Source organism: Lolium perenne, chromosome 4, assembly GCF_019359855.2.
Source record: "Lolium perenne isolate Kyuss_39 chromosome 4, Kyuss_2.0, whole genome shotgun sequence".
Classification (NCBI taxonomy): Eukaryota; Viridiplantae; Streptophyta; class Magnoliopsida; order Poales; family Poaceae; genus Lolium; species Lolium perenne.
In genome coordinates this window covers 147,310,101-147,326,015 of record NC_067247.2, presented here as the reverse complement: position 1 = coordinate 147,326,015, position 15,915 = coordinate 147,310,101, and the positions used below count along the sequence as shown (strand labels likewise).

Sequence of the window (15,915 nt, the reverse complement as noted above, 5' to 3'; positions counted from 1 at the left end):
AGTGTGATCTTATTTTAAAGATCTCATCGCCAAGATTTCAGAACTAGAAACAAATCATAATTTTGACAAATGGTTTATAAGTTAGAGCTTTAAGAAAAATCCTGTAATATTCAGCTAGTATTCGTTTGGTTCCTCGCACAAATGTATTTGCATATTTGGAGATCTTCTCCCTAGAGCCATGATGGACTGGGCCAAGTCCAAAATCATGTTCTGCACATCTAGTTTGGTTGCTAACAAATCATTTCATTCTCATTTCTGCACTTTGCTTGATAGCCCGTAAAGCGCAGTTTTTGGCCTATTTGGTAGCCTAGGCCCGATTTGGGGCTCACTGGCGCAAAGTCACTTGCGCGTCTGGAACGAGCCACGAGCCAGAATTGGCCTGTTATTTGGTAGGTCGGATTGCATGGTTTGGGCCAAAAAGGCCTTTTTGTTTGTTTGGTTGCAGCCAATTCTAAATCTCAATGGTGATGAAATTACACCTGTTTAGTACCATTCAGGCAAGCATAAAGTCACCTCTTCTATACAAAGTGTATCCTTAACATACTATCACCTCCCATCACACAGAAATCGCAGTTCATCAGTTGCACAATTACGAAGCTAGCAGTTCACAAATTCAAGCCCTAGCTACTATAAAGTACTTCATAAAGACACTCCCTACCTACTACGAATGGCAGTTTACCATCACGGGGTAGTTCAACCTACGGGGATCAAATTGGGGTTCGAAAAACAGGGTATCAAAGGGGTGTTCTTCTTCTTCACTTGTTCACTTCACTTCTTCAATTGTGCATCTCCTTCTCAAATGGTGGCGTGGCCTTTGACTTCCCACATTGCATCTGCACTCTCTTGCCGCTTTCCCTTCCAGGCCTCTTTGTCGCCTACCTCCTCGCCACGGCCAGTCTCAACTTCATCAAAAGTGATAACCTCTTGGAAGAAGTCATCCTTGCCCCAACCTAGGATCCAGTTGTGAAGAATGCAGCAAGCAAGTACCAACTTCACTTGAGTGTCAAAAGTGTGGAACGGTTTCTGGTCAAGGACCATGAACCTGTTGTCAATGCAGCAAAGGGCCTCTCAATGGTGACTCTAAGGCTTGAATGTCTCGGATTGGATAACTCTTTCGCATTCTGAGGTCAGTTCCTTGGAGTAAACTCGTTGAGGTGGTACCTTATTTTCTGAAGGGGGGTGGAATGCCAGGTCGGCATGCATATCCAGCATCTCCAAGGAAGAACTTACCCTTAGGGATTTGCAACCCATCAGGCCTTGACAAGTTGTCTGACATTATGCTTGCATCATGAGCTGAACTCTCCCAACCAGCAAGCACGTATGCAAGCCTCATATCAAAATACACAGCTGCTAGCACGTTATAGCTGGTGTAATGTTTCCTCCCGCGGAATGTTGTAGATATTGATCTTGATACATTTGCAGTCACATGAGTACCATCAATATCCCCAATGCAATCCTGTCAAACAATTAGCACACAGTCATGTTTTTATCAGTACCACGCATCTGATAAGTAGAACAAACATGATTTTGTACTCACCCTGAAATACGGAAACCACCTGTAGCTATTCTCGATCTTGGGTGGTGTGTTCATTGATGTTGGCTTGATCATTTCACCTCTGACCTCCACAACTGCGTACAACACCTCCTGGAAGTACCGTACATGACAGGAGGAAGAGAGGCATGCCTAACTACTCTTTTGTGCATCATCAGGATCCCGACTTGTATGCAAGATGATGAGTGTTGCGGTGTGATAACAAGCTGGATTTGGTCGGTCTACTCAAACAAGAACTAAGCATTACGAACGGTCTTATCGAACCCAACAAGTTCTACCAACATGAATCTAACACTACAGTACAGCAGAGGAGCTTCCCCTTAACTCTGTCATGGAAGACGATGGAGACGGCCGGAAGTCAGAGAAGATGTGCGCAGGCTTCACGGTGGCTGCAAACGAACACCCTGGTATTGCGCCGAAGACCGAAGGGAGGAGCTCCTCGTCTAGACCACGGTCAGGGTCAGATGCGCGAGGCCAGATTTGTGTCGCCGCAGCCGCTGCCGGTGCAAAAATTGGGGAAAGGGAAATTTTGGGAGGGGGCTAATGGAGAGGGTAACTGAAGATGGAGGTTACCCCTACCTTTGCTGCGCAACGCCGCTCGGATTTCGCCTTCTCCCGCCAAGTCGCGGACGAGCGTCCGCGCGAAATGCGTTGTCGATTTTCGTCGCGCCCGGGCCTATCCCTGGAAAAACGGTCAAATTGGACGTTCCTCCCGGGCCTGTCCCGGAGGTACTTTAAAACCCGTATTGTGCAATAACATGGAGACGACCGAACATCCAAACGACCCAAAAACTGAGGGCCACATGCGAGCCGAAGGGTGCCTAGGCTACCAAACGCGCCCTTTGTGTACGATGATAGAAGAACAACGAGTTTGGTTGCAATCTACCTGTTGTTCGGGTAACCACTTCTCATAAGTGTTGACCTTACCTGACAGTATTACAAACAACTTGGCATAATATGTAAGTAGCAGATAATAGTACAATTATCGTCGTTTAGCCCTGGCTACTAGCAAATAACAGTTCGTTAAGCTGCTCCCTAGATACTAGCAAATATCAGTTCATCACGATGATTTCCTAGCTACTAGCAAATTGGTGTTCAAGAAAACACAAATGAGGATTAGAGGAGCGTTGGATGTTTCACCTTCTTTCTTTCTTCAGAGCCTGATTATACCTCTATCTTTCCACATTGCGTCAGCCCACTCATGCCTCTTGTTCTTCCAAGCCTAACTGTCACCATCACTAACACCGTGGTCATAGTTAATGCCGTCCAGCATCACATCCATCTCATCTGGGAAGAACTCATCAATACCCTACCGCAAGATTCAGTTGTGTGGAATGCAATATGCAAGAACAAGCTTAACTTGGATGGGGAAAGGACGGAATAGCTTCTAATCAAGTGTCTTAGACATATTCTTCATAGCAGCGAAAGTCTTCTCGATTGTTACTCGCAGGCTAGAGTGTTATAGCTGTTGTTCAGATTGTTCATCCGCTCTCTATCACATTCGATCATTGGACCATAGGTGATAGCCGGACTGGCATTGCGATGAACCGCTCGCTCTAGGATTACAAACATCCAAGCATGGATCACAACTATAAGCGCAGACGTGTGAGCGAAAAGCTTCCGCTGCTCGTCCTAATTTATTTGGTGTTGCATAAAAAACGACAAATTTAGCTAACTAAAGGCAAAACCGCCTCAAGTTCGAATGGTTTCGGCCGAAAGAGGGTTAAAGGTGCTTAAAACATTGCTTGAAGTCGGCGCCATGGTGTCGTCGATGCAGATGATGGGGAAAATATGGTGCTCAACACGAAGCGAGGTCTCCGCTAGGACGTGAGACGAGAGGGTGGCGGAGTCGGTGAGGTAGATCTGCCTAGTATGACTTGTCGTTGCTGCACATTTAAATCGCCGCTGCCTTCGCTGTCCGAGAGAGAAAATGGGGAATAGTGTCTTCACCTACTAAGGGGACCCACTATGGGGGCGGTGAGCCTAATTTTCGCGCCATATAGGCCCGCCAATTTTCTCCCTCCCGCCATGGCGCCATCCCCCTCTATACTCGCACGTTCCCCTCGCGTCGGGGAGGTGGTATACACCGATCTGGTCGGCACGGAAACAGTTGCCGCACACCCCCTCCACCTTCTTCCGGGAGGTGGTATACACCGATTAAGTTTGCCGAATCGTTTTCCCTAAACGGGCCGCAACCCAACATCAGGTAAGCCCTTTTTTTGGTTTCTTTTTGTACATTTCTGAATTTGAACAAATTTTATATTTGAACAATTTTCAAATCTGAACGATTTTCATATTAGAACAATTTTTGAATTTGAACAAATTTCGAATATGAATGATTTTCATATTTGAACAATTTTTGAATTTGAACCGTTTTCATATTGAACCATTTTAGTAATTCTCAAATTTAAACATTTTTCGAATTTAAACATTTTTCGAATATAGACTTCTTCAATTTGAACAAAAGAAAAAATAAACAGAAAGAAAAAGAAAATAAAACAGAAAACGGAAAAAAAAGAAGAGAGAAAACGAAGACGAAATCGAAAAAACGCTAAATGGGTCAGGCCCAATACCCGACCAGGGGTGTGCGGCAAACCCGCATCGGCGCCGACCTGGTCGGTGTATAGGACTGGCCCTCGCGACAGCCTTCCCTAGCTACTTTTGGGTCCGCCAGTACTTAGCGGGCCTACCCGGGGATGATTTAAGGTTAGCGCGAGCCAAACAGCGCCGAAAATGGATGCCTTCTAAACTCACGATTTTTGCATCCCTCACCTCATACAGAAAAACAACTTTGCGAGGTACCGAACATGCCCTAGCCTACCCAAGTATTGTTGGCTCATGCTGTGGTATGGGCTGAGCGTGTTAGGGAAGAGAAACGATCGCGCCGCTTGTTTTCTCGGCTCGTCAACCCAACTTGCCAGACAGAGCCGAGTCAAAAAAAAAAAAACAAGGTGAGCCAAAGAGCGGCTCGGACCGACCAGAAGGAAATCACGCAATTGCTGCAATCCCGTGAGGGTTTCCTTCTACTTTCTCGCTAGCCTAGGTCAACGTCGCTTCCCTGGGACGCCGCCAATGCCACGGCCGACGACCACCATGGATTGCCTCAAGGACGACAACGTCGAGGATATCCTGCTCCGCCTCCCTTCATGGGCCTCCCTCGGACATGCCGTGCGCGCCTCCCACCGGTTCTGTCACATCGCATCCAGCCCCGACTTCCTCCGCCGCTTCCGAGCACGCCACGCCTCCTCATCACCCCGCAGCCTCCTCGGCGTCTTTGTCCACAGGCATTCCGTCGGCTTTCCCGTATTCCACCTCGCAGGCCCAGCCCGATCCGACCCTGGCCTGGTCGCCGTCGCGCGCACTGGCGACTTCCTTCTCGCCGGCCTCGAGGACGAACCGGGGTGGCGCTTCCACGACTGCCGCAACGGCCGCCTCTTACTCTCCAAAGGCACAACCCTAACAATCTATGACCCCATCTCCCTCCGCCGCACTGACATAAGCCGCCCACCAGATGACCCCTTTCCCGACGCCTACATCTCCACCATCAACTGCTTGCTCGACGACGGCGGTGCTCCCTTCCGCGTTGTTTCTTTGCAGGTAAACGATCGCCGCAGATTGCGAGCTGTCGAGTACGACTCCAGAGTACAGGAGTGGCGCTTTCACCCGTGGGCTGCCATCATGGCGCCGCCTCTGGCGTACCAGACGACGATGTGCGCGGCCGGTCTCATATTCTGGAACAACGACGCGTGTCGGCCAGCCGGTACTTCATCGATCCTGCTCGATACCCGCACCATGGAGTTCACCATGCTTCGTCTCCCGGCAACCATTGTGGACCCGCACGGCGGGAGGATTAGAAGGTACTCCATCGGCGAGACAGAGGATGGAAAATGCTGCCTCGTGTGCGTCAGCAACCGGATGATGCAGGTGTGGTTACTCAGGGAGAACCGCGGCAGGAAGTGGGAGTTTGAGAAGGAGACGCCATTGAGCGGGCTGCTTGCTGAACGTTGTTGTACCACGCATCACGTCGGGAAAGTGGCGGCTGGACTAGTCATTGTTTGGGCGGGCAATGCCGGTAGCTTCAACAGTTTTCAGCATTATGTCATTGACCTAAAGAACCTCAGCCTCAAGGCCATTTTTTCCGATATTGGTACAATAACGGCTTGTCCTTTCCAACTACGATGGCCACCTGCTGGCTTGACTCCTACCAAACGACACATGTTTCAGATAGATACTCGCAAAGGTATGTATCTGTAAATTCTGAGTTCTTATTTCAACTCACTATCTTTTTAGATAAGCTTGCTAAGAACAATTTTTTTTCTGATATATGTGCAAACATTCAACTAGCATGGTCACGATAGGATTTGCAGTTAACCCGAATTACAACTAGTTCTGTTAGATTGGCAGTATCTTGTATATATATGTGGGTATTATATAAGAAAATAGCGTTACTGCTTCCTGAGTCCTTACATTGGGGTTGACTTACTACTAGCTCCAGGTCAAAAAAAAAAATATACTACTAGCAATTAGCACCAACTGCAATGACAGTATTTGTTAAGATATTTGGAATTGATCTTCTGGCAGTGGATAGAATTGTGCACATACAACTAACATGTCTGTCTTTACAAACATTGCAGATACAGGAAAGAAACAAAAACATCTTCCAGGACCAGCTAGTGGTTATCCTGGCCCAAAAAGTGAAGTAGCATGAAGCATAATGTAAGAGGAGCACAAATATCAAATATAATGTACTTGGATATCGCTTGTGGCAATACTATCTATTATATAGGAAACAGAAATCATTAAAATGCCTTCATTAGCATTTGTTATGCATATATGCACACGGGAATTTCCACGAAATCTACCTGATGCCCTGGGATTTTCTGTAGCAGTGGAGGGATCATACACTACGTCAGGTGCTAGAATTGTCGGCACTTTCTTGCCGGCACTTCTCAAATGTGCCTGCATTTGTAATCTTTGCCGGCATTTTTTGGGTCTGTGCCAGTAATTCTCATCGATTTCTCGGCATTTTTCAGAATGTGTCGGTAATACCTATTTTTACCGGCACTTTATCGAGTGCCTCCAGTTATTTTCGTGGCAAATTTTCAAAAGTGCCGGCAATGCTCAGTATTACTGGCACTTTAGCAATATGCCTCCAGTTGTTTTCGTGGCAAATCTTCAAAAGTGCCGGCAATGCTCAGTATTACCGGCACTTTATCGATATGCCTCCAGTTGTTTTCGTGGCAAATCTTCAAAAGTGCCGGCAATGCTCAGTATTACCGGCACTTTATCGATATGCCTCCAGTTTCTTTCGTGGCATTTCTCCATTAGTGCCGCCAATGCTCATTACAGGCATACATGTAAGTGCCAGCAATTTCTTTCGCTGGAATTTCTTAAAAAGTGCCGGCAATGCACAATTCTTTCCATGAAATACATGCATCACAGACATAGCAGTAAGATGCATCACAGGCATTACATACAAAAGCATGTCATGCATTACATACAAAAGCATCACAGGCATTATATACATATAATGCCCACTGGTAGGCATCAAAAGCAGTTCAACACTTACTTCAGCAATTTAGACTACTAACAGTCCATAACTTCAGCAACTTAGACAACTAATAGTCCATAACTTCAGCACTTAGATAACTAAAAGTTCTTACATAACTAACTGGATGACTCAGGGAAGTTGAGCACTTACTTTGATGACTCAGATGAATCAGAGTCATCAGAATCATCAGGTACACTATGGATCATCAGACCAAGCATACCTTTCATGTCAACATAGAATTCAAAGATGCAGATGGCTCCTTCTTTGATCTCATAAGTCTTCATAGCCTTTGACCAACCAGTTGCTATGATTGCATTCTTGGCCTTTCCCTTTGCCATCTTCATGGTCACATTAAAGCATGCATCGCTGTCAGTGTACTCTAGAGCAACAGTAACAGTATTGCCTGGAGCATGGTCAATGAACCTTTTCAGGTACTTGCCAGTGAACTTCTTTCCAATATCCTGTCAACCATACAATGTATACAATCAGTTCCAATCTGCAACAGTAATATCATTCTTATAGTACTCAACAGTAATGAAGGTTAGGTTTTGTATTTTTACCAGCTTGCATTTATTTTTTATCACTGCTGACTTGGTCATCCTGTAGACATAGTACTCAAATTCCTCTGTTGGAAAGTGGTTGCAGTGCTCATTAAGGAAATTGACTTGACCTTTTGTCAAGTACATGTCATTTCCAAACATGCAGTGCTCATCAAAATCATGGCTCCCACTTACCAGTGGCCCTAGTTGTAACAAAGAGATATGTCATTGTTAAGTAATGGAAGCCTATATTAGTAAAAATAAATAAATAACCACATTGATGTTAACCAACATTGATGTTAACCCACATTAGACTAGAGATGATGTTAACCAACAGGAAGAAGAAGGAATCAAATGCATGTTCATACCTCTGAAGACCCCAAAGGAATGACAATCACATTCAGAGATGTCACATTCAGACATGGCAGCATGTGAGCTTGAAGAACTGGAGTACAAGCTTGGATCACTGTCAATTTCAATTGGATTGTCTTTTGTGGATCCCATCTAGAAGGTTGAAGTTATAATATTAATAGAATACTCAAATTAATATCAAAACAATATGCAGACAGACAGACAGTAATGCATTTTAACTGAAGACAGTAGAGCAACTAGATGGTTGGGCTTCATTTGCATGTACTATTTTCTAAGGCTAGGAGCTAAACCAACAAGATAATAGGAGGAACTGATCCAGACATAATTAAACCACTTCAAACAGTTGCATATGCTTTTATACTTATTGTCCTATGCTACTGCTTATGTATCTGCATATCTGTATAAAACCATAACCAGACATTATCACCAGACAATTGGTAAACAGAGACAGTTTCTATTGCCTTGTAACTCATCCAACAAAAGCAATTGCCATGTTAAACAAGTCATTATCACCAAGCATAAAACAAATTTATCTCTTGCGTTTCATTTGTCTGAATAGCCAAAAAGACTTGACAGTTGACAATAGCCAAAAAGACTTGACAGTTCCATCTACCACTAGCACCACTGGATGCACAAGCCAGTACATGCAATCAATGCAAAATGACAGAAATGCTCCTCATCAACCACTAAGACCAGTAAATGCACAGCCTAACAAAACTTAATCATCTGAACCTCTATTGTTCATCTTTTTAGAAGATTTACACACATGATTTGCCTATTTTAAGCCTAATTAGCAAGGTCCAGCTAATCGGACCCATAAATAATAACCTGGCAAAAAAGATCCAATAGGAAAATTAAAATCAATTAGTCACAAATCGTACTATAGTACAGTCAAGCACTCAAGCCTAAACGACAGACCATCCCTGATTTTGGACACCAACAACAGAAGCCTAAACGATTACTGGTTTCATAGGCGGATCTAGACGAGGAATGGTTGACAAGATTTTGGGGATGGGGATCAAGGATTATTGAATGGGGATCAAGATCTTGGAATGGGGATCAAGGATCAAGATTTGGAATGGAGAGTCCAAGATTTGGTTGTACCTTTCCTCGCCGGCGTTGCCTCCGACGTGTTCGCCGGCGTTGCCTCCGACGTGTTCGCTGGCGTGGTCTCCTCCTTCCGGCTCCTCAGCTCCGTCTCCTCCTTCCGGAGTGTCCAAGAAAACCCTAGCTAGTGGGGGAAATGAAACCTAGATCGTGTCCGGGCGAAGAGGAAGAGGCAATTTATGCACTTCTTATTTTGCGAAAAAAGCCCTGCGTGCTTTCTCACTTAAACACTTTCGTCCTCCCACGTCGATGTTAATTTTGCAAAAAAGCCATTCGTGCTTTCTCACTTAAACACTTTCCTCCTCCCACCGCGGCGTTCCACTTAAATACCGCTCTCCTCCCTTCGTGCTTCCTCTTTCGACCAAAAAAAAACCCTAGCTTTCTTCCTCCTGCCGCCGCCGCCGTTCTTCCTCCTTCGCCACCTCCGTTCTCCCTCGCCGACCGCCATGGATCCCTCTTATCCGCAATGGCCGTTCTCCTCTGGTCTTTCTCTCCGTCGCAAGTATGGAGAGCCATTGCCACCGGTGCAGCCACCAGTAGCTTCACGCTGCAAGATCAGGAATCTTGGGCCGCTGTCTCCGTCGCTGCCACCTGTGCAGCCACCGCAAGCTCATCGGCGCAGGATCCCCGTCTCAGGATCTACCGGAGCAGGATCTACCGGAGCAGGTCCCCATCGCAGCCCCTTCCATGCCCCATCTCCGTCACCATCTCGTTCGCAGGACCAAGACAAGGAGATGAGAGACAAGGTACTGACATCAACTGCCCCTCAATTTTCACTCTCGATTAGGTAGATTTGGAAGCTCTGTTTATGTCCTTAGTTGATGAATGTTTGAAACAAGGTACTGACATCAACTGTCTCTACATTTCATCATCTCCGGCGCAGGCACCACAGGCTCCCCTCTTCAGGACCGTCACCATTCCGCTCTCACCAACTTCCTCAACATTTCCCTCCCTGGAGTCCCTACCACCGGGACAGATTCACAACATCTCCGTTTTATGATCTGCAACCACCGGACACTCCGCCAGCAGCCGCGGCACCCTCGCCAGTAGCAGCAGCCCCCTCGCCAGCAGGTTTGTTTCATGAAAATTCTGTTTGCCATCATGGTTTGCCCATTAGTTTATCTTGTTTGTCCATCATGAAAATTATGTTTGCCATCATTGGAAGCTTAATCTTGTTTGCCCATGATGAAAATTCTGTTTGCCATCATGGTTTGCCCATTAGTTTTCTTGTTAGGAGCATTAGCTTATTGATGCTGACTAGTGATGTTCTTCAGCCTTCTGTGTATTGTATGCATTGGATATTATAGATGTTGATGTTCTTTATATATACTTGATCAAACTTTATGAAGGTTTTTTTTTATTTCTGTTGGGTGTCATATCTAGCCTACCCTAACTTGCTTGGGAAATTTATGTTTGCCATAATGGTTTGCCCATTACTTTAACTTGTTTGCCCATCATGGGAAGCTTAATTCATCTTGTTTGTCCATCATGAAATTTATGTTTGTCCATTATGGGAAGCTTAATTCAACTTGTTTGCCCATCATGGGAAGCTTAATTCATCTTGTTTGTCCATCATGAAATTTATGTTTGTCCATTATGGGAAGCTTAATTTATATTGTTTGCCATCACAGTGAGAAGAACAAGGAGGAGCCAGACTATGAGACTGAAGAGGATGATCATTACAGTGAAGACGACGATCATTACAGTGAAGACGATGATCATTACAGTGAAGACGATGATTACTTCAGTGCTGACGAGGATGATTGGAACACATGGACCATTCTCTGAGGTTTGTTTCTTAATCAAAGTTATGTTTCAAAGATGACAAGTGCTGCATTACCTTACTATTATTCTAACACCACAATATTTTGTCAAATAGGGCCAGGTTTAGGTGGTGATGAATCATTTGACAAGTGCTGCATTTTTGGAAATGAAGTGCAGCTGACTTGCAATCAAAGGAATCAGCTATGTAGCATTGTGGAGGAGCTGCCAATGCCAGAAATGAAGCATTATGTCTGCACATTGATGAACAACAATGTAATACCAGGAGAAGGCAAAATGGTAAGTGATACTGCTTTCTTTGCATTATTTTAAATAGCAACTGATGAAGTCACTGTCTTTTGAATGTTGTTGCTTTCCATATATTTTTATCTATTTGCACAAGAATAGCTTCTAAATAGTATCTGTATCTAGTTGCTCACTTTCTGCCAGCAACTCTTGGTCAAACCAAGTGATGTTACCTAAATGGTCATGTTTGATTGTTCTTTTGATTTACTTGCCCTTATCCTTCTTGCTCCTGGATGATCTTGCTTTAGTTCCTATGTCTCTGGTTTGATTGACTTTCGTTGGTTTGGAGGATGATGCATGGTTCCATAACATTGTAAATTCTTGTAGGAATTTTACTGATTTCGAATTTGTTCCATCAATTTCAGGAGTTTTCACAAGAGTACACAAGTGCATACCTTGTTAAATTTCTCATGTCACAACAGCACATTAAGTATGGCATTTCTGGTGGAGCTCATGATGTCGCTGTAGTTGTCAAATGTTAGAAAGGTTGTCTAAAAATACTCATTTTTGCTTTCTTGATGGTTATTCTGGGTTTTCACAAATTGTTGTTAAAACTAAGGATCGAGAGAAAACCACTTTCACTTGTCCCTATGGAACTTATGCTTATAGACGCATGCCTTTTGGTTTATGTAATGCTCCTGCTATTTTTCAAAGATGCATGTCTGCTATTTTTCATGGCTTTTGCGAGAATATTGTAGAGGTATTCATGGATGATTTTTCTGTCTATGGAAATTATTTTGATAATTGGTTGCGAAACCTTGATAAAGTTTTACAAAGATGTGAAGAAACTAACCTTGTTCTTAATTGGGAGAAATGCCACTTTATGGTTAATGAAGGAATTGTATTGGGACATAAAATTTCCGAGAGAGGTATTGAAGTTGATAGAGCTAAAGTTGAAGCAATTGAGAAAATGCCCTATCCTAGGGATGTTAAAGGTACTCGTAGTGTTCTTGGTCATGATGGGTTTTATGGGAGATTTATTAAAGACTTCTCCAAGATTTCAAAGCCTCTTACTAATCTTCTTCAAAAAGATGTACCTTTTGTTTTTGATGATGATTGTAAGGAAGCTTTTGAAACTCTAAAGAAAGCCTTAACAACTGCTCCTATAGTTGAACCTCCTGATTGGAACTTACCTTTTGAAATTATGTGTGATGCTAGTGATTTTGCTGTAGGCGCTGTTCTCTGATAGCGAGTAGATAAAAAATTGAATGTTATTCATTATGCTAGTAAAACTCTTGATGCTGCTCAAAGAAATTATGCTACAACTGAAAAAGAATTGTTAGCGGTAGTCTTTGCTTGTGACAAGTTTAGATCCTATATTGTTGATTCAAAAGTTACAATCCATACTGATCATGCTGCAATTAGATACCTTATGCAAAAGAAAGATGCTAAGCCAAGGCTTATTAGATGGGTGCTTCTGTTGCAAGAATTTGATTTGCATATTATAGATAGGAAAGGTGCTGATAATCCTGTTGCTGATAATTTGTCTAGATTGGAAAATATTGCTTATGATCCTGTTCCTGTTAATGATAGTTTTCCAAATGAACAATTGGCTGTAATAAAGGTGAGCTCGCGAGATAGTCCTTGGTACGCTGGTTATGCTAACTTTATTGTTTCCAAGTACTTGCCTCCAACCTTTTCAGCGCAGCAAAGGAGGAAATTCTTTTATGACTTGAGGCATTATTTTTGGGATGACCCACACTTATATAAAGAAGGAGTGGATGGTATTCTGCGAAGATGTGTTCCCGAATATGAACAACAAGAGATATTGAGTAAGTGCCATGGTAGTGCTTATGGAGGACATCACGCCGGAGATAGAACCGCGCAAAAGGTTCTACAATCGGGTTTCTATTGGCCAACTCTCTTCAAAGATGCAAGAAAGTTTATTTTATCCTGTGATGAATGTCAAAGGGTTGGTAATATCTCCAGACGCAATGAAATGCCTATGAATTATACTCTTGTTATTGAACCATTTGATTGTTGGGTATTTGACTTCATGGGACCTTTCCCTTCTTCAGAAGGTAACACTCATATACTTGTTGCTGTTGATTATGTTACTAAATGGGTGGAAGCCATACACACAAAAAGTGCTGATGGTGAGACCTCTTTAAGAATGCTTTTAGATATTATTTTTCCTAGATTTGGAGTTCCTAGATATCTCATGACTGATGGAGGATCTCATTTTATTCATGGTGGTTTTAGAAAAACTCTTGCTAAATATGGTATTAATCATACAATTGCTTCCGCTTATCATCCTCAAACTAGTGGGCAAGTAAAACTATCAAATAGAGAGATTAAATCTATCTTGCAAAAGACTGTTAATAAATCCAGAAAGAATTGGGCTAGTAAATTGAAGGAAGCACTATGGGCTTATAGAACTGCTTATAAAAATCCCATGGGTATGTCACCGTATAAAATGGTTTATGGAAAAGCTTGTCATTTACCTTTAGAACTAGAGCACAAAGCTTATTGGGCTGTAAGAGAACTAAATAAAGATCCTAAACTAGCCGGTAAGAAGAGATTGCTACAATTGAGTTCTCTAGATGAATGGAGAAGTGAAGCTTATGAAAATGCTAAACTCTTTAAAGAGAAAGTTAAGAAATGGCATGATAGAAGAATTATCAAAAGGGAATTTAATGTTGGGGATAAAGTCCTATTGTATCGGTCTCGTCTCAGATTTTTTGCAGGGAAATTACTCTCAAAATGCGAAGGGCCATATGTCATTATGGAGGTGTATCGTTCAGGGGCAATTAAAATTGGTTCTCTGCAAGGCGATGCCACACAAGTGGTGAATGGACAAAGACTCAAACATTATATCTCATGTGATTCTTATAATGAAGATGTTGATGTTATTCGAGTGGTGACACCGGAAGCTTTCATCAAAGGTCAAATTGACAGTTCTGCAGAGTTCGACTTTGAATAGGTAACGGTACTGGTAATAAAAAGTTCGCGTTTTACTTTCCGAACAATGTTTTTGCTGTTTTTGGAAAATATGAAAAATTACGAGATCGAAACGGAGTGGAGGAGACGCACGAGGGCGTGCCCCCATAGGCCGGCGCAGGCCCCAGCCTGGCCGCGCCACCCTATGAGGAGGCTCCCTCGTTGCCCCTCTCCGACTCTGGTTCGACCTGGTACTTTCCTTTTGTCGCGAAAATTCCTGCTATATAATCCCCCGGACCCCTGGAGGTCCGTATATCGTTTTCTCGATGTGTTTTGTTTCGAGCTGTTTTCTGCCAGGATCTATTTTCAATCTAGAAGTACCATGGTCTCCAACAACAAGGGCAAGGGGCTTTCGGAGGAAGAAGTGAAGAAGATGTCATCAAAACAAGAGCAACAAGCAGTTGGGAGCAAGCAAATCTTGGTGGGGTCGGTTGACACTCGACGTTCTTTTTTCTCATAACTTGCAGGGACCCTTACCACCTGCTCCCAGCCTCGACTCTTTCCCTGTTTTGGAGGAAGCTTTACGGGTTACCGATGAGTTTTGTGATCAATACCGTGCTCTGAGAAGAGAAGTGGAGATACTTCAGGAGGAGAATTATCGGCTTCGTAGAATGCTAGAGCGGTTCCTCACTCCCATCAGGGTTGTCCCATCATCACCACCACCTCCGAAGGAGTAATTCATCATCGGTATTGGCACCCCCTTGGTTTGTTCCAAACTTGGGGGTGCCGCGGTATCACATCATCACTATCTTTTACTTTTTACTGTCAAGTAGTGTCATATCATGAGTAGGGAAGTTCTCATATAAGATGGGTTGCAGTGCGGAAGTATCTCCCTTTTAGTTGCTATGTATCCCTTGGTGTGAGTTATCGTTATGGAATATTAATGAGAAGTCTTATCATTTACATGTTGCACTTCTTATTTTAGTTTGCAATCTCTATTATATGATTCATCTTGTTATTAGTATTGGTGTCACTTTGGGAGCATTGAGTAAATCTATTTGGTTTTGGAAAACTTAGCATTGGTCAATAGCAACAACACTTTAAGGTTTAAGTAGAAAAGAGAAATACATGTAGATATGTTGTTTCATTATATTTCTTTCTTGTTAGCTCTTAGCTTATTATTCTGAAGTTAAAATTGTTTGTGCTTACAAGGAAGATGCATGATTGTTTCTATAACATGTATATTTGTTTATTTCCCTCAACTCTTATGCTTGCTAATCAACCTTGCTAGCCAAAGACCTGTACTAAGAGGGAATGCTTCTCGTGCATCCAAACCTTAACCCAAACCTATGCCATCAATGTCCACCATAACTACCTATTATGTGGTATTTTCTGCCATCCCAAGTAAATACTTCATGTGCTACCTTTAAACAATTCAAAATTTATCACCTCTTATTTGTGTTAATGTTTTATAGCTCATGAGGAAGTATGTGGTGTTTTATCTTTCAATCTTGTTGGGCAACTTTCACCAATGGACTAGTGGCTTCATCCACTTATCCAATAATTTTGCAAAAAGAGCTGGCAATGGGGTTCCCAGCCCCGATTAATTAACTTTCATAATTTTACAAATAGACACTCCTCCATGGTATGAGATTGTTGGAACGCACCCGAGGATTCGGTTAGCCATGGCTTGAGAAAGAAAAGGTTCGGAGGAGTGTCATCTCTAAATAAAACTAAATAAATAGACACTCCTTCATGGTATGTGAATGATTGGAAGGCACCCGAGGATTCGGTTAGCCGTGGCTTGTGATAGCAAAGGTTGGAAGGAGTGTCAACCAAAAATAAAA

The 15,915-nt window shown here is 43.2% G+C and overlaps 1 protein-coding gene across 1 annotated transcript; it reads right to left on the bottom strand.

The window, feature by feature from the left end:
• Positions 1-795: 795 nt before the first annotated feature.
• LOC127347478 (uncharacterized) lies at positions 796-1,609 on the bottom strand. Its single transcript, XM_051373659.1, has 3 exons — positions 1,538-1,609; positions 1,231-1,456; positions 796-950 (listed from the first exon to the last, which is right to left on the bottom strand). Exons 1-3 carry the CDS (start codon positions 1,607-1,609, stop codon positions 796-798), a joined length of 453 nt encoding a protein of 150 aa, XP_051229619.1.
• Positions 1,610-15,915: the final 14,306 nt, after the last annotated feature.

What these genes read in the sequence shown, in the direction of transcription:
- LOC127347478 (XM_051373659.1), bottom strand. Translation starts at nt 1,609, where the DNA reads ATGATCAAGCCAACATCAATGAACACACCACCCAAGATCGAGAATAGC. An exon ending in GGTGGTTTCCGTATTTCAGG is followed by an intron (nt 1,457 to 1,537) that starts GTGAGTACAAAA and finishes ATTGTTTGACAG; the next exon opens with GATTGCATTGGGGATATTGA. An exon ending in TGGGTTGCAAATCCCTAAGG is followed by an intron (nt 951 to 1,230) that starts GTAAGTTCTTCC and finishes ACTGGATCCTAG; the next exon opens with GTTGGGGCAAGGATGACTTC.